This window comes from Archocentrus centrarchus, chromosome 23 (assembly GCF_007364275.1).
Source record: "Archocentrus centrarchus isolate MPI-CPG fArcCen1 chromosome 23, fArcCen1, whole genome shotgun sequence".
In the NCBI taxonomy this organism is placed as follows: Eukaryota; Metazoa; Chordata; class Actinopteri; order Cichliformes; family Cichlidae; genus Archocentrus; species Archocentrus centrarchus.
The window spans coordinates 11,449,991-11,469,450 of record NC_044368.1 but is presented as its reverse complement, the minus strand read 5'-3'; the positions used below and the strand labels follow the sequence as shown (position 1 = coordinate 11,469,450).

The 19,460-nt window shown below is 38.3% G+C and overlaps 1 protein-coding gene across 3 annotated transcripts in view; it reads right to left on the bottom strand.

The window, feature by feature from the left end:
- The window catches only part of chchd3a (coiled-coil-helix-coiled-coil-helix domain containing 3a), a 74,866-nt gene that overhangs the window by 13,749 nt on the left and 41,657 nt on the right, over window positions 1-19,460 (bottom strand). For 2 of the 3 annotated variants that reach the window (XM_030719687.1, XM_030719688.1), the window contains exons 6-8: window positions 18,034-18,048; window positions 16,547-16,630; window positions 8,141-8,211 (exon numbers count right to left, since the gene is read on the bottom strand). In XM_030719687.1, coding sequence (XP_030575547.1) covers window positions 8,141-8,211; window positions 16,547-16,630; window positions 18,034-18,048 — 170 coding nt within the window. The remainder of the gene's footprint in view (window positions 1-8,140; window positions 8,212-16,546; window positions 16,631-18,033; window positions 18,049-19,460) is intronic. The other variant, XM_030719689.1, reaches the window with a different exon arrangement.

The window sequence follows — 19,460 nt, the reverse complement described above, 5'->3', positions numbered from 1 at the left end:
TACGTTAACATACCGAACACGTGTTCGTTGTGCGTCATTTAGCTGAATGTGCTACGTTAGCATAACGTAGGCGTAACCGTGTTCGTCCTGTTCTTTAATCCATTATTATTTTAAATTGCCGTTCAAGATGGAATTTCTGAATCCCCCCCCCCCCCCCCCCCCCAAAAAAAAGTGCGACTTATAGTCCAGTGCGACCTATATATGTTTTTTTCTTCTTTATTATGCATTTTTTGGCTGGTGCGACCTATACTCCGGAGCGACGTATAGTCCGAAAAATACGGTAATTATTCACCACTGTAAGCAATACATTTTATTTAACTATTTTTTTAATAGAGCATGACAAAGATATCAGCCGTTATATTGGTATTGGCATTTATAACAGCTGATAAACAAAAATTAAAAAAGTAAAGAAGAGGCGGGAGAAACACCCTCCAAACATGTTATGAGCACTGGTGTTGCATAGTTTTTTTCCATCCGAGGGGACTCTGCAACTTCCCTGTTGGAAACATATCTTTGAAACGACTCAAACACAACAACCAGCTGATCTGGCAGAGTCAGACAGAGCCTAAATAAGTAAATAAACAACTACGCGTAACAAATGTTGGGAAAATCTATTAATGTTTCAGGTGTCTGAAAGAAAAATAATTACTGGCTGACATATCAGATTTTTAAATTACCATCAGTACTGGTCTTAAAAATCTTATATTGGTCAGGCTCTACTTTTTTAATAATTTATGCATTACCTATCCACTAGTTTTTATTAACTTTTCAGCTCCACTCTTCAGACCCACTCAATTTTCTAATTAAACTGTCAATTTTACTGTCAAAAGATTAGTTGTGATAATCTTTTCACTAAGCCCTATGGGTACTCTGAATCACTGTTCTTTATGATCAAACAGTAGCTTAAAACATCTTTGCCTGAATAAAGTATATTGTGAAATTGACAATATCTGGTTAAAATCAGGTACTGTATGAACAATAAATGTGTATAAAAAGATTACTTGGGGGCACTCAGCTGATTTGGGGGTTAAAATACCATTAACTGTAACAGTCACAGTTCAAGTGTGACTTAAAACCTTTGCTGAATCTCCCATTTTCTACAAATTACAATTCTGAAGCCATTTCTCAAAGACATCATGCTGAAAATGCATTTAGCCTGGTTTTTAATAATAAAAAAATCATTTTCGCAAACAAGCTGCTATTGTTGATTCTGGGGAGTTCCTGTCCTTCAATTTAAAAGACAATTTGAATATTAAAACAAACTCCTGAAACCCAATCTGTTATCATTAAAGAGCACTTGACCACAAATAGGAAGAAGTCTTTGATGGCCTAATTCTGTTAGGTTTTACATGTTGCCAGAAATCATCTTACGACATGTCTAGCCCATTTTTTTTTTTGCCCAAACACTACTTACTTATAATAAACATCGACAGCATGGATTACTCTCTGCTGCCACCAGACTGAAATCCCAATCACCACATTGTCTATTTATCATCATTTGGATTCGCTCAGGGGTTAATAGGGTTAAAGGGTGGGTGCCGGTTCCCCCTTAAAAAGCCCTCATGTTCTCTCTAGTTAAGGGAGGCGTCAGTAATAAGAGGAGTAAATAAATACAAATGATCCAGTTAAGGAGAAAAATGACACACATTTCACTCTTGCTGCGTTTTAAAAGCAGACCTGAGTGACCCCCTGCAGTGAAATCCATCAGCATGGATAAGAGATTGAATGAGTAGAGAGAGGAAAGGACACAGACTGAGGCAGATTCAAGAAAACTGTGAGGGATAACAGACTGGAGAGTGAGGGAGGCAGACAATAACGAAGAGGGAGAAAGTGAAACAGATTTAAATGAAGACAGAAAACACTGTTCCTACATTAAATGAGCACTGAAGGAGACAAAGAAGGATAAGTGGGTCTGAGGAAGAAGTAGAGATATGTGGATCCTCGCTGACCCTCTATACGCACTTTTAGAAGGGTACTAGTTTCTCCCCTTGAGCAAAAAAAAAAGTGTTTTACACACACACATATATTAAAATATTAAATAAAATAAGATGTTCATATATGTCAAAGACACCATGAAATTAAATGATAATATAAATGCTGCATATCAGTTAATATCTGTTCCATCATTAAACTCAGTGTGCCTTAAACTACATGAAAATATACAGAAAAGCAACAAAAGTTTTGAGTGGGTTTGCCAACCATTTTCAGTCCAGCAGAGTTACTAAACAAGCTACTAAAAAGTGTGTACGTGCATCGTGTGTCCAGGCGTGCGCCCACACAGGTCTCTCAAATTGTGTGTGCTTTTTACAGTCAGCAAAGCAAAGCTCTTAAGGCCCAAAGAAGAGCTTTTAAAGCAGTTATTGACTTCTGTCTCCTCAGCTGACCACCATCTTGTCCTTGCGCCCGGGTTGCCTAGCTACAGAATGGTGGTTCACCCTTACCTGACAGAGAGGTCAAAACTCTCCTACCTCACAGACTACTTTACAGAAAAACACATCTATGACTACAGCCAAAGTACTGTGAAATTATTTGTCTGCTAAATTGATTCCTGTCGTTTTTAGTAATTAAAATGTGCTACTCAGCACAATTAAACATAAATAAATCATTGCTTAATTAATCTTGGGACATCAGTATTATTCCCTTAAACAAACAAGCACTGCAGAGAAAATTGAAAGCCTCTACCTGGTTGTGCATCTTATTTACATTTTGAAGCGGCAGGGTGAATTTTGCAGGAAACCTCCTGGATTTCTTCTCTTCAGTTAGACAAAGCAAAGGCACAACGTAATAGTCCTGCAATGGCTTGCTGCAGGACTACTGGATTGGATTGCATTAGTTCACATGGAACATCCCAGTTATGCGTCCATAACCTCTATTACAGGAGGAGATTGCCTAAATTTTAAAATTAACACAAATCAAATGAAGACTGTTTTTCCACTGATGAAAAAGTCTTCATTTGCAATAAGTTGCTGAAAGAGGGATAAGTGGGTTCAGTGTTCTCCCACACTACCCAGAGGAGAAGATGGGCTGTCATGTGCGTTCTCTTGACCGAGGCAGTAGACTACATCGATGTTGTGCAGAAAAACAGCGAGTCATTTGCATTCAACAAGTTTTGCTTCACTCCTCCTCATTCCACCTTTGCGTGTGTGGAAAGACGAAGTGAGGACGGCAGCTGCTGTTATTGTCAACTGGATTAAATTAAAAAAAAAAAAAAGAAGATTTATTCAAAAGTGCTAAAAAATAAAAGACAAAGGGAGTGAGTGTGTAGCCTTGGGGAGGAGAGGAGTGGCAGGGAAGTGGGAGAATACAATTAATTTTTTTTTTTTCTATAGAAAACTGTATATGGAAAAATAAAAATGGCAGGCTTAGACAACACATGCACATTGCTATTAAAAAAAAAAAGTGGAAATACATTTCCTTTTCTGATCTTTGATAAATGCCACCATCAAGGTTGAAAACTTAGAGGAGTTCAAGATCTTGAGATTTCAGGTGGGGGACAGAGAAGATCAGTAACGGCTGTCTTAGTTCTTTAGTACACACAGCCATGTCAGATCAACCTATTCACCATTTGGTGATACCCCGGGCCCATCTCAATTCTGCAGGGACCCTGGACAAACAGAGTGACCAGCTTCAACACAGCAGTTCAAAGCCCTGCCAAAGGTTAGCTCTGACAGGAGGCTTAGGGCCATGCCACCATTCTTTAATCACACATCTAACATTTTTCTCAATGTCTGCCATCTTTCATTTGAAACTAAAGCCTATGTTGGATCACTTTAGCCAACAAACACAGAGTACGCACATGTTCTCCCAGTCAGATGTCCCCACACACACGTGTGTATGTGAGTAGTCCCAAACGCATTAATCCTAACATACGGAAACCGTTACATACATGCAGCACAGTAAAGGTCACACATTCAGAGCTGGACAGTGAGATAATGCATCAGACTTTGATAAACAACTGGTGGTGAATGTGGCAGCATATAAATCAGAAGCAGAGAAAGATAGCAACCTTTCAGGCAGCTGGGAACTCTTATCTGCAGTCAGTGTCAAGGAGAAAGTGAATAAAAGCTTTGATCCTCTATGTGTACATGCGCGTCTCTAAAATACTGTGCGATTACATTATTTGTCTTGTTGTGGATTATGTACTGTGTATTAATGCAGAAGAAATGTACACCAAATATCTTTTGCCTTAGGTTTTTGAGACCATGTTGATCCCCTGCAGCTCATGATTCATGTATGATTTCAGACACTGAAGGGGCCAATTTACCCTTTTAGCTGTATTTGATCGTACTCGCCTCAGACAATATTTTTCTGGTCTGGAAAAAAAAAATTCTTAAGTGATGTAAAAGCGAATGAGTATTGCTCTGCTTTTATGTGTAAAAAAATAATAATATGTCAAACAATGACAGAAAGTACAGCTGCAAAAAATAAATAAAGATGTTGAACCCTTCAGAATTAGCAGGATATCTGATCTGATTTATCAAAAATATGGTCTGATCCTTGTATAAGACACAAATATTCTCAAACTAAATCTGACAAAAGACACATTCAACTGAAGTTACTTTTGAATTCTGGAAACCAATTGAATTCTTGAAATTAATAATGGGTAGAATCTCTAGCAGCAAGATTATCAGTCACAGGTTTCCTGTAGCTGCCTATGAGACCGCAGTGACATAACCATGCCATCCACTCCAAACTGGTCTACAGTGGATTGTGAACACTCACAGACGCTGCTGCAGCCTTTCTAGCTGTCTGCATCTTCATATGGTTCTTCTAGGATCCTTTCCAGATTGTGATTGACACATGGTTTATACAAACCAATCATTCTTGACAAGAGGTGAGTTTGTCAGTTACCAGGCTTCTTATGTCTTTCTTTATGGGGAGTGACACCTCTTTAATGTGAAGAGCCAACATCTGGTTGATTGGAGCTCTTGACACCAAGTTGGCAGTGAAGTTCACTTTGTTGCATTAGTTTAGTAAGAACATTTGTCTACAATCGCGACTTAAATATCTGATCATTTTTATGAGTAAAAACTCAGGGTAATTCCAAAGCTCTTTTTGCCAAATGCAGATATACCCACATCGTTCTATATACAGATGTATGCGCGTGTGTGATTGTATGTGTGTGGATGTAATGAGGTCACAGTGATGCAGTAGCGTTCCGGTTGGGAGAGCTCCATCATTCAGAGAATTCTCTGGCGGGAATACTGCAGGAGAACAGCGGGTAACAGCTGTACCGTGCGCATACACAAACAAGTACACATATACTTCATATTTGCACAAATGCACACACACTATATTCCCTACCCTGAATACCTACCTCTCACACTTTAATTTATTTCTTTCAACACCGCCAAGGAAAATGACCACGGTGTACCACTGCAATGAATGGAACATCTGTACTCTGGCTCACATTTAAAAGGGAGACACGGGAATGAAATTTTATTCTCAGTGTAATTGAATTGAGTCTTTTTTTTCTTTTTCTTTTTTTTTGCTGCCAATAATATCTGATCATGGACAAATCACTTGTAAAACCAATCCCGTTTCAAACCAAAGTAATTATTTCCCACTTATTAAAGTAAACCCAAATAATCTGCATATGGACAGGTGCTGCATAACCGTGCCCCGCCACCCCCCCCCCCACCCCTACCCACCACCCTGGAATTAAAACTTGATTTATCTGTCTTGTTCCAATCCCAGTGTCACAAATCACTAAGTAACCTCCAACCAACCAAAGTCCTAATTAATTCTTCCAAAGGCATACATTAAGCTGTTATAACCCTTGACAGTCATCAACATCTGGTTTCACACATCTCCTCTATTACAATAAATTGCAGTCTAATATAAGACCTAATACTCAGTGGCACTGACATAAGCTAAAGTGGGGAAATAAAGACATCATCTCCCAAGATGTCAGCTCCTACACTTTATACAATCCCACATTAACATATCAAATGATAATTCTACCAAGTATGGATAAGGCGCTGGCTCTTTTTTTCCCTTTCTTTCTTTATCTCAAGGGGACATTTTCAGTTCCAAGGAAATCAAAAGCCTCAGTGAGACAAAAAAAAAAAAAAATTTCCTTTTATTACTCAATAGAGGCCACAGATAGTATCTTATCTTTGCAGGGTCTGTCATAAGCTTTGAGGAAAGACACACACATTGTGCTCACAGAAGCTGTTCGTCATATGAAAGCATGCAAACATACACCATGATGCATGAACTTGCACACATAAACAAGGATGGGCCAAACACTCCCTGTTAAATCCAATTAAACCTCTGCTCTGATCCCTTCAATGCATCCCTGCTCCTGTCTTGTAACACCAGACCTTCCCGCCATTTCATTAACACACACACACACACACACACACAAACACATACAGACATAGACCCTCTGACTATCCTCTACTGAAATCCAGTCACAACCCTGCTAATGCACCTCCTATAATCAAATCCACCAATCAGTGTCTTCCGTGCAAAGACCCCGTGGCACATGACTACCCGCACATTAGCCCAGCATTCGCTTGCAGTTAGCGCTGCCATTTTGCACTAATGTTATTCCAGTGTATTTTTTTTTCTTTAATGTGATTTGGGAAGTCTCAGCTCCAGCTTCCACGAGTCTAGTGCTAAACCCCTGGTGGGCTAGGCTAATCAGTTTCCAGCATTTCAGAGGGAGACAATGATCCCAGTGTTAGCGCTGGCTAATGACAACCTAACACAATCAACCAAGCCTCCCTAGAGGTGAGCCTAGAGCCAGGGCCCAATCTTGCCCCACCTCCTACAGGCTCCTCATCCACTTTCGCAACATTACTATGGAGCATAATAGCCTCTTATTAAGAAGACAGATGGATCACGGATGGGAAGGGATTCTGCATCTTCTTGAGTTACATATACGTGCTGGATTTGTGCTACATCCATGACAGCTTGGATGTTTAATATTACCACCTCAGTCCCTTTAGGTGTGGCTGTAACTTCTATCTATTATTAAGATTAAGTGTATGGAATACACATGCTCCTTATATGCACTCATATTATGTAATGTTCTTATAATAAAAAGAGACCCCTCTGGAAAAATCAGGATACCTGATCTGAGGTAAAGTCTAAAGTACTTTTTAAAAGAAGACATGAAACAAATCAGAATACTGAAATATGGAAAGAGCAAATCCTGTTGACTACTGTCAGCATGCAATCAGGCTTATCAGTTAACCACATCAACATCAACTAGACCAAGCTAATGTTATTGTGATTAAAAGATGTAGGTTAAAAAAGCAGAATTCAATTGCATGTTCACTGCTCCATATGGACCTCTAATCTTTCTTGAATGCATCAGTTTTGATCATACACAAAGTCTACAAAGACTGCTAATAAAAACCTACCATAGACAATAAAATGCTGTATTGAATAAATCATTGAAAAAAGTTATACAAGTTATACAAAAAAAAAAAAAACAGCTGGTATGGGATATATAGTTATGAGCAAGAGTTGGGGTACTTTTTGGCAAATAACATATTTTGAAATGGAAATAAACAAATACAAACCCTCCAGCAAACAGATAAAAAAAAACAGCCTTTCCTTAAAATTTAATGCACTGCTTCTTTCTCTGTTATTTCAGCTTTACCTGTGCAAATATTTCAAGGTTCTTATAAACAAATACATCTCCTTTGTTTTCAAATGGACACACAGCTCCACTTGAGTCTGACCTCTCCAGGTGTCGCTGTGCATATTTCAGTCACTGACTTTTCTAATGAGGATGCCAATTAAACCCCAAGGTGAAATCAAGCACCACCACTCTTGTAGTTAAATCTCACCTTCCAGTTATATGGGACCAGTGGATATGTGGTTTTATCAGAAGGTTTTCTTGATCCTTCCATTCTTGTCTTAACTTCCACGTTTCCTCTTAACTTGCATTTCTCAATGACATCTCTGAAATTGTAATCTAAAAGTCCTCTGATATCTTGCTGCAGCCTCACCTCATTCTGCAGTTAGCTTTTTTATTACCTCAGTCCATTGCAAAGAGGAATCTATGTTCGTAGAGTGTTACCACACAAACCTTTAGATAGAATGGTGCGCAATCAATTATTGGTTTTGTTTTATTCCATTTTAAGTTATTTATCTACCTTAGATTGACTGTGCATGCACTTACCTGAATTTGGCATTCACTTGGTCTGCAGCTTTGTGGAAATTCTCGGAGGTGACCTTGTAGAACTGAGAACTCTGCAGACACAGAGAAGAAAGTCATTGAGGGAGAGGAATGCATGAAAATGTGATTCTAAGCACTTTATTAAAATGATTGGATAAGGCTAATTAGGCAAAAGGAAACATCTGAATAGAGTGATTTTTCTTTACTGTTCAGATTTGATGTAGTGCATCTACACAGTTCTGGCCTCACATCTCAGACTTCATTAAAATCTAATGCAAATGCATTTTAAGGTCATAATTGGGTTTACTGTTCACACCATAAATGCTATGTTGCAGGTGGTGAATAGGCTTGTAAATATAAAGTCTGCAAAGACCTTTTTTTTCCTATAGTATAAATTTTTTTCCTATGTGTGTGCAAAATATTTCATATTTCTGTGTATGTGTGTTTGTGCTTATCCTCTCAGTAAAGACTTCTGTAATAACAGAAAGCAATCCTGTAAGGCCACAGGGTCGCTTGTCAACAATGTACAGACCAGTGGTCATAATCCCCCAGTGACCCATAGCAAATGAACCCATAGCAGGACCACTCAACCTAAATTACCTCCTCAAACACAGCCATATAACCTAGCTACTAGACCATTTATACAACCTAGGAAGATCTGTCTTGTCAGCCCTCAGTGGCTGCTATGCACATTTATAATCAAATTGTGAGAGGTTGTAAAGTGTGACAGATAGCTTGTGTTGTGTGAGGTTTGATTGAGGGTAATGTCAACCAATATAAATGTCTTTCTGTGAAGGACTCCGTGTGGAAAAAAATAGTAATACTTACACAAATGCTTTCATTATAAAACTGTCATTCATAAAATGATTACCTTCCACAGATTTGACTTTTTTTTTTTTTTGCCAATACCTATTGGGTTAATGTTTAGCTGAGCAATCTACCCACCTGCTGTAAGAGGCAGCACTGGCATAAAAGTCTCTCAAACTGTAATAAGCTATCATCATTAGCAGACTACCAAATGGTGGGCACAATAAGAATTCAGAAAGAAAAATCTTATCCATAACACAAATGTGTGCAAAACTGCACATAACTGAATAGCTAACCAATCACCATTACATTTACCAAACCCTTCAATCATCTTGCATAAACATAAATGTGAAAAATTTAAGCCTCTTGGTGCCATCTGCTCTAACTTCATCCTCAAGCAGGGAAGACATTCATCATAGTTCAGAAGAGATCAATAGGAATGAACTGTGGTGCTGAAAAGATCAATAGTCATGTGTTGTAGAGCTAAAAGAAGATGAGACATGACAACACTGACAAAAGGTCTGATACCAATTTAAGTTCTCTTCGTTTAGATGAACTGCAGTAGATTCACTTTTCACATTTAATAAAGTTACAGACAGAACTTTTTTTTTTACATTTCAAACTGCTCTATGCACGGCTCACATATGTATACATTCTCAATGACTCTGATTGTGAACAAAACTTAAAAAAAATAAAAGGTCAGAATACTTTAACAACCCACACTAGCTGTCCCTCAGGCAGACATTGCTTTGTATGTAAAGCACAGTAAAGAGTATGGCCAAATTGCCAAGCGTTAACTTGTAAGCTCATGCTGTATCGGCGCCCTCTTGGCCTTGAATCAAGTGGTTTTTCGGTTTAGACAAAGGAACTGTCAAGAGCTACGGAAAAGGATTTAAAACAGAAGCTTATTCGCAGATAAAAAGCCTAAAAAGAGATTTTGGCGGCTGCTAAAGAGGCAGGAATAAGACTTCTCCTGGGTGCTGAGATTGAGCTACTGAAAGAGAAAAGAGAGACAGAACGAGTGAGATTTGGGTTTCTGTCTAGAATACTAAGTATAAGGTAATAATACCTGCCTAAATGGCAGAGCTGGCTCTAATCAGCACACTAATCCACCTGAGAGTACAAAAGGCCATGTGTGTCAATGATTGCAGGAGCACTTTCAAAACATGCACACACACACAAACAATGCGAATGCTCTCTTGCGCACACCTACACAAACAAGATACTAACACACCCAGCATGGGAACATGTGTGGACACACTGCCTTAAGTGTCTAAATGTACCCTGGTAGCTAGTAAACACTGACACACACATAAAAAAAAAGAAACAAAAAAAAAAAAAGGAGGGAAGTGTAATTTGTGTGATTACTGAGTGGTCTCAAATTGTGATGTCCTGCTGTTGTCCCAACTGATTCAGAGAATAGCCCTGACCTTTCATTAGCCCACAAAAGTGAGGCCTTGCTCAGTTTGGCTGAAAACATTCCTCACTTGAGCAACATTTTAGGAGCTGTAAAAGACAATCTCTCTCACAAAAAAAAAAAAAAAAAGATTTTTTTTAAATCACTGTTTAGCAATGCTTCGTCACTGGATCAGCAGAATAGATACAAGGGCCTGACGCAGTGCACTGACTCCCTGTAGAATCAAATATCTACCACCTCTTGAAAAAAATAGTGCTTCTGTTTGTTTTCATCCCATTTACTCTATTTGCGTTCCAAAAGGTTTTTAGCTCATATGGAGCAAAACAAAATGCTGGTGGGGGGTGTCAAAGACAAATTAAGTCATTACTGCTAATGCACTGCAGTGATATGGAGAACATAGAAGCGGCACCCCAATGCAGGCTTTAGCTCAATTTAGAGGAAAGGCTTCCCGTTCTTAATGAATAAAACAAATAACTCCTTGTACTGATGACTTCTTTCTCTTATCTGTTGCTGAGCAGGAGGGCCAAAATGGGGAGAAACCCCACCACGGCTAACATTATGATTCTGCAGAGCTACAGAAAATTAGACTTCTGCTGTGTGACTCATAAGTAGAGCAAGGAGGCTGGTAAATGACTTTTTTTTTTTTTTTTAGCTCATTCCTTACACAGAGAAATGACTAAGCATTTTATATTATCTTTCAGGGGTACAACATCCTAGGGTATGGATGCACAAACAAACAGAACTGTTCATCTTTGCTATAACCACAATAACCTCCTAACATCTATTTTTAGTCAAAGGTAACAAAATCTACCCAACACATCCTCTAACTATGTGTACGGGGCTTATTCTAGAGGCATACAGAGTCAAGCATAATTAGACTGGGCAACACAAATTAACACAACTACGTGTGCATATCTGTGGGTTTTATAAATCAACTTAATCAACATGCAAGGACCAGAGATAAAAGAGAGACTGGAGTAAAATAGCACAAAGAAATACAATTTTCTGTCACAGACCTTCTTGGCAGCACAATCAGTCAGTTTTTAGGAGGACTGCACATTTGTTTGTGTTCCCAATACCGCAATCTCCCCCGTAGGGAGAAAAATACCTACATCTAACTACATCTGGGTGGCCCAGAATAGCTGTTGGAAAGGGCTAACACTGACTGGTTATACTCAGAGGAGTTAATTACAATAAGAGCCATTCATATTCTCCTATAAACAAACAAAATTGGTGAATTATGATTAATTTTTTTTTTTTTTACTTTTCCGCCTGAACACAACGTAAAGTTGTGATGTTGTTTTGACTTGGGGGAAAAAAAAAAAAAAAAAACATCAAACTATTCCTCAACTTCATAACTTAAGCTTAACTGCTATTTAAAGTTTTTAGTTCTTCAAATTAGTTATGCTGCAAAAGACTAGAGGCTAGCTTAAAGTTAGCTTCTGTCATTAGCCATTTGACCTTTTTCATTTTAACGCCAGATGAGGACAGAAAAATAGAAACATCCTTCAATTTAAAAAATAAATAAATAAATCTGAGTGAATCATTTTAACAAAACTAATTTTAACAGCTAAATCTAAAAATCCAAAGCTTATACCCCAGCATAAATGATTTCATTCTGTGGAAAGCAACAGATGGATGGCTTTATTTCTGTTCGGTTGGTTTTTTTTTTTGTTTTTTGTTTTACATAAAAGGCCGAGCCACTTTGTTATTGTAAATTCATGTCTATTCATTCCAAACTTCTGGTTAAATTCCTAAGAATCCTGCCATGCAGCTGAACCAGCAAACAGTGTTAAACAACACTGAAGCACACCAACATGCCTCTAGATCACTCCATCTCCAGCTACAGTGTATAACACAGATGGCTTCATAGTGAGGGAGAGAACAAAAAAAAAAAAAAACACCCTAAATTTAAAACATTACTAAAAAAAACCAAAAAAACAAAATACACTACCTTTATTTTAATATTTCTATTGCTGGGAAAAATACTTTTTGCTACAGCCTCCAGAAAGAGTACAAAGGATTGAGAAAGAGCAGGAAATGACAGGCAGAGGGTGAGATGAAGCTAGCAAGTCAGAGGCAGAGACACAGATATAGAGATAGAAGCCATTATATTTTTTTTAATGCTCTTTCTCCTGTATTTCTTCCTTTCACAGTGCGGTGGAACTTTGCTATGAGATGGCAATTGCTGCTGTGATTGTCCTCCATGGGAGAGCAGAAAAATCCAATTTCATTGATATACAAGGCGAAAAGAAAAAAGAAAAGAAAAAAAAATCTTTTCTGAAAAAAGATGAAATTGAAGCATGGAGGGGGAAAAAAGCACCACTCCAAAGGAGAGAAAAAAAAAGACTCAAAAATGGGAGATATAGAGACAGATGTGATGGGGGGAGAGGGCTACAACACGATATGGTGGGGATTAAAAAAAAAGAAAAACATTGGCAAGTTGATTGTTAAATATGAGATTGTTTTACAGCGAGGCAGGTATTGAGTGAAAATGTAATAAATATATAGATATTGTTTTCAGGGGCTATTTGGTAGCTCTGGCCCCAATGAGCGGCAGCATCGGAGGCAGCAGGCTGAGCTGTCTGGGAGCCTGGTGATGGCCTGTCACTGGAAGCTTCTCTGATGAATGGCCATGTTAGATTGGAACAGACATGTAATATATATCAGACTTATATTCTCTCTCTCTCTCTTGGTTCCTCTGCCTTTTTTTTGCCGGTGTTCGAGAAGCTGGGGGAAACCAGAGGTAAGCAAGGAACTGAAAGGAACTACAAGGTGGCGTGAAAAATGTGATGAAGATAATGGTTAGCAGGAAGTAAAAACTAATTTTTATGCATTCTCAGCAGAAAAGTGGTTAAAACATGCATAAACACCCTTTTTTAATGCCCATACTTTTGGTAGAAACTTAAAACCACAATGAACATGTGTGACCTGATCTAGCAAAAGGAGTCACAAGTCGCAGGAGCCTTATGCCAATAACATATGACACATATACACATGTATTTATACATAAATATTCTCTCTCTATATATATTACTACAATGACACTGTGCCTTACAACCTGTGCTGTCAGTTAATCTCTCCATCTTTTCCGACATAAACAAATTTTTGTTTTAGACTCACTGGCTTTATTACACATGGTGCTGGTCATCACTGTTTTGCTTAGTCAACCCATCAACAGACCACTCCAGGTCAGGGCTCTCGATTATTTTTCTAGTGTTTATTTGTTTTAAGATAATACAGGAAAATAACAATTACTTACAATCCAAAGTAGCATTTTTAAATGTTTTATTTTGTCCTACCAACAACCTGTAATTTTCAATGTTCAATTTTCTGTGATTTATTATGACAAAAGCAGCAAATTCAAAAATGTAACTAGCTGGAACATCAGCAATTTGGTATTTTCAGTGCAACTCTAAACAGACATAGTATATGGCAAAAAAAAACCAGCCTTTGTATCTCACAGAAGTCACAATAAACAGACCCATCTATGAACACTATGCTTTTGTTGTTCAGCAGTTTTACACTCTATTGAATGAAAAATCTCCTCGCCTGTTTGTAAGCTTTATAATCCTGGTTGCTTTTTTTGTGTGAAGCTGTCCTGTATCTTTATTCAAGTTTGCTCTTTTTTTTTTTTTTTTACTGTGTATATATATTATAAGCCCTCATCTGGAGTGGACACTATTAGTCAAGCACAAAATAGAGTGAGTGCACAAGAAAAGAACACGCCAAAAGTGATTTTGGCTCACACTGGCTGAAGAGCACAGGGAATGAAGGGCGGCTAGATTCAGTGCCAAATGGGGCACTGAGGCCAGAACAAGAAAAAAAAAAAGAGCATTGTTAACACAGTCCAAACAAACTACAACCCCTATGGAGCTGCAAGTCGCTTGATACACAGTAAGACAACATGTGATATGCTAACCAGCTACACAAAGGAGCACAAGATCACACGGCAGGACACAAAATACACACTTAATATTTTCTTTATGTTGTAAACTGCCTCCATGGGTAATAAGATGAACAAAGTGTTTTGGAAAATAATTCCTGTGGATAAATCAATAAATTAATAACCGTGAACATCCCTTTGTTAGTTTTCGTTGACCCTTCCTGCTATTCAGGTTTCCCATTTCTGCCACTCACACTTCCCTGATAGCTTGTAGTGGTCTTTAAAATTTACCATACTTCTTTATCATTCAGAGGCAATGTTCATTATTACACTATTAACTGTTTCTTAAGACAACTCAGAATCACTTTAATTTCATTGGCTTCTAGCTGTCCTAGCTTCCATATAGTGTGTTTCCTTGCTGTCTTTAAATTCCTCTCGGTCCTCTGCCTCTCTTTGATTCCCGTTTCTCCTGGGGGTGCGAAGGTGATTTGTTGACACGTTGATCTAAGGAATATTGACCAGAGGCCAACATGGTTGATGGATGACCAGTGTCGAGAGCTGATAACGGCTGTGTTAGTTGGGACTCGTCACTTCTTACGTCACATTTTCCTCCTCTCTATAAAATAGTGTCTCACTGTACACTGATAGAATAATGCCTGTGGAGCTATAGAAACGAGGGATTGCTTGGAATCATATCACTAACATGGTAATCTTAATGGCTTCTTGACAACTGACTAACAGATTAACATGGATGCACCCTGTTATTTTACCAACTGCATATGTTGTGCTATTATGATCATGGCAAAGAATTATAACAACTATTTTGCTGTTTGCAAAGACATATGTGTCCTTTAACCAAGGAAAAAAAACTATTTCATTTTGCATTCCTTGTATTCATGTCTGACTCCAAGAATAACATTATGTGTCTCTTTCACAGCACCTTCACAATGGTGTGAAATTTCCATTTGGTTTCCACCATAGAGGGCATTTGACTTTTTCACCCTTCAAAGGGGTGAAAACTCCTTCCCAGCATGAAAGTGTCAATTTAAGCACGTTGAATAGAGCATTATACCCTTCCTGAGATATACTTATGATTTAAGAGCCACATGAAGGTATTCTTTTAAGCACACTTTAACAGGGCATTTGACCCTGGTCCCCTGCATTGCAGGCATCTCTCACTGGGACCAGCATGGAGCTGCCATTTTAAGTGCGCCAAGCACGGCAGCTGACCCTTGTCCTGATCCATAGGACACTAGTTTACAAGGAACATCAGGGCAGTGTCATTTTCAGGAATGGGTAGCCACATGCAGGGATGAATTAGATTTAACCCTTTATCTGTCCCATCCAGGAACAGAGGTTGAAATTTAAAGAGAGAGCCAAAAAGGGGCAGCAAGACAATTACAGAGAGGCAGCCAACTAGAGAGCGAAGGACAGCAATACACACAGCACTGGGGAATGCATGCAGAGTTTAAGTTCAAGCATGATGGCAAAAACAGTAGGACAGTGAGATGAAGAGGAAAAATAAATGTGACTGCTTTGGCTGAGCCCAGAAAAGCCAAGCCCGCTGTGTATAATGGGCGAATTCTGAGCTTGAACATGTGTGCCCTTATTTGTGGATACACTGGTGTGTGTGTGTGTTTCTGTATGAACTGCTGTGTGTTAGTGATTTACTCAGTAATTTTTACCTAGGAGAAACTGTTGGTGCAAATATTGCTGCATGTTCTTGAAAACAGCAACGATGCCAACTCACCTGGTGAGTGTATAATGCAACATTTAGTTCTTACTTCTGTAATGAAATAAAAAGTTGCATTTTCTTTTACCTTTAATTATTTTAATTATTCAGCTCCTGATTTGTGCTTTGCTTTTCTTTCTTTCTTTTTTTTTTTTTTTAATTTACATTCTTAAATTATTGTTATTAGAGTTATGCTAATGTTCATGAGTTTTGGATTTAATAAAAATATATATATATATATAAAAAGTTATATTACATCAGTGGCAATGAACAGCATTCCATAAACATAAATACGCATGGCACATCTGCATCCCAAATGTTTAGGTTTCCATCCCATCATATGTTAATATTTATTTTATTTAAAATCAAGAAACCTTGACAGAAAAACAAGCTGGATAAATAAGTGTGTTTTTCCAATTTCGACTGAGAATTTGGCTCGGGGAAAGGTTCTAAAAATCATTAAAAGTGATATTTTTAAAATAAATAATTACTGTAAGATCAATCATATGTTTAGTTTTGTAAGCTATCGTACATGCTAACTAAGTCCATTTTTCAACTGTTTCTTACCCTCTCCTCCAGTCGGGCCACTTGCTCTCTGTAAAAAGCATCCTGCTTCTTTAGATCTGCTTCCTTGGCCTCCAGCTGTTTGGCCTAAAGAGAAGGAAAAACATTACTTATGTGCTGAGTGGAGCATGGCTAATTCTAACAAAGTGACCACAATAACATAAGAGACCCATAAGGGGAAGTTATTGAGTATAGTGTGAGTATAAAGTGCGTATACAGAAGAGATACATTTATAATACAACATAAACTCATGGTTTTCCTAGCACATCTACACCAGACATTTTTTGTACTGTACTTCCAAGCATGTATTCTGAAATAATCCAAGGTCAATTCAAGATCAATTACAATCAAGTACATCCTCCTTACCATAATACCTGGGGCAAACTGGACACAGAAATATGTCAAATTAAACCTGAAGCTTTGAACCCTACAGTGAGAAGATCTCTGCTGTGATATGATTTAGTTTCACTGTGAAGCATTACAAAACCTTTCTAAGTGATAAACTTTATCCTATGATAAAATATTTCTACCCTAATAGGAGCCGTCACTTCCAGGTGAGTCAAAATGCATTGGCTTCACAGTCATCCGATCTCAACCCATCTGAATACCCATGGGAAATTTTGACTGGTTCGATTGGCTGTTTGACAGTACATCTCACCACCTTAATCAAAATACCAAATGAGGGAATATTTTTTGGAAGCATGGTGTTTCATTGCACCAACAGAATTTAAAAGACATGTACCCTGCCAGAAGGACAACCATTTCATCTGGCACTTCATGGCTGAGTGGCTACATGAAAGCCATTTTCGAGTAAAAAGCATATGACGGTCTATTTGAAATACCTATGTGCACATATGCATAGGGCTGATCATGCCTTGGCAGGTACTGTAGGTGTTTCTTTGTCCTCTTCTGTTAAGTCTCTGGCTAAACTACTATCAGGCCAAGGAGATAAAATCAGTTTTCACTGTGAACAAGCATCATGGTCTGGCATATATATATTTACCCAGCCGACCTATCTTCACTGTCCTCCTTTCTGCTGTGACCTTCATTAAACAGTTGGCTCAAGTTCTATGTTATATACACAAAAAGATAAGACCTGATATATCAGCTCTTGGAAAAGGGGGGAAAAAAACACCATCAAACTGTGTGGACCAATGACTCAAACAAAATAATAAATACTGATTAACCATAAAAGAAAGTACACCACACCTATTTTGATTACTGCATTACTCATCAGCATTATCTTGCCAAAACTCATAGATATGTTAACAGCTATGGATGGAAATTGTAATGAATTAAAATTCATAATAATTCTTTTTGGAACAAGAGAACTGTAAAAGCCAAATATTAAAAATGTGTAGCATCAATAATGCTTGGTGGAAAGAACATAATATAACATGTCATATAAGCCACAGTGGAAAAGAAACACTCCACATGATCATGGGAGAGAGCTGTCATTTTAGGGTAAGGGTAAAGACTTCTAGACTTACCTTCCTTTCAATCTCCTGAATAAAAGAAGCATTGAAAAGAAACAAGAGAAAGAAAAAGTGAAAGACTGGAAATTCATTCATGAACTTCTTCAAAGTGACATTTGTGGAGTTTTAGTATTCAGAGACTAAGAGTGACTGGCTGCCACACTGTTCTGCCTGAATACACTCAGTCTGTCCTCTCAATCTTCTTTCTCACTAGCATATACTTGTGCATACGCATACAACATACAGTCATGTGAAAAAGATTTCACGGGACTCTTTGGAGTCCTGTGAAAAACTAACTACACCCTTGCTGCTTTCTTAGGAATTAAGAGGGTACGTAGTGGCCAGGTGGTGATAATTAAATGTACTCAATTAATCGATCATGAGCAGGCAGAAGGTTTTTCAGTTTCCCAGCCTTAAACATTCAGGTGTGTGTTAACACAATGCCAAGGGTGAAAGACATCAGCAATAATCTTAGAGAAGCAATTGCTGCTGCCCATCAGTCTAAAAAGGGTCATAAGCCCATTTCCAAATAATATGAAGTCCATTCTTTTACAGTGAGAAAGATTATTCACAAGTGGAAACCAGACAGTTGTCAGTCTTCCCAAGAGTGGACATCCCAACAAATTTAAAGTCAGACCATGCAATGCTCAGAAAAATTGCAAAAGAGCTATATCTCAGACTCCCCAGGCCTGAGTTGTTAAAGTTCATGAGAGGGAAAAAAAAAGACTGAAAGAAAAAAAAAAAGACTGAACAAGTAAGGCTTGTTTGGAAGGGCTGCCAGGAGAAAGCCTCTTCTCTCTAAAAAGAACATGGCAATACAGCTTAAGTTTGCAAATTTGCATCTGAACAAATCAAAACACTTCTGGAACAATGTCCTTTGAACACCTGAGACCAGAGTGAAGATGTTTGACCATAATGCACAGTACCATGTTTGACAAAAACCAAACACAGCACATCAGCACAAACACCTCACACCAACTGTCAGCACAGTGGTGGAGGGGTGATGACTTGGGTTTGTTTTGCAGCTACAGAACCAGTTGCTGCAAAACAATTATGAACTCCTGTGTATACCAAAGTATACTAGAGTCAAATGTGAGGCCATCTGAGTGACAGCTAAAGCGTGGCCAAAATAGCGTCATAGAACAGGACAACGAAGACAAGAAGAGTGGGCCAAAATTCCTCCACAATTATGTGAGAGACTGATAAATTCATGCAGGAAGCCATTACTTCAGGTTGCTGCTGCTATAGGTGGTTCTATAAGCTACTGAATAATGGGGTGTACATAGCTTTTCAAAGGACTGCACAGAGTGTGGAAACTTCTTTTTCACATGACTCTGGCATATAACCATAAACCACTCAAGTATGAACATATGCATGGCTGCATACATTCTAACTCAAACACAGCAGTATTGCTGAGGACTATTGGAAAAGCTGCAGCACAG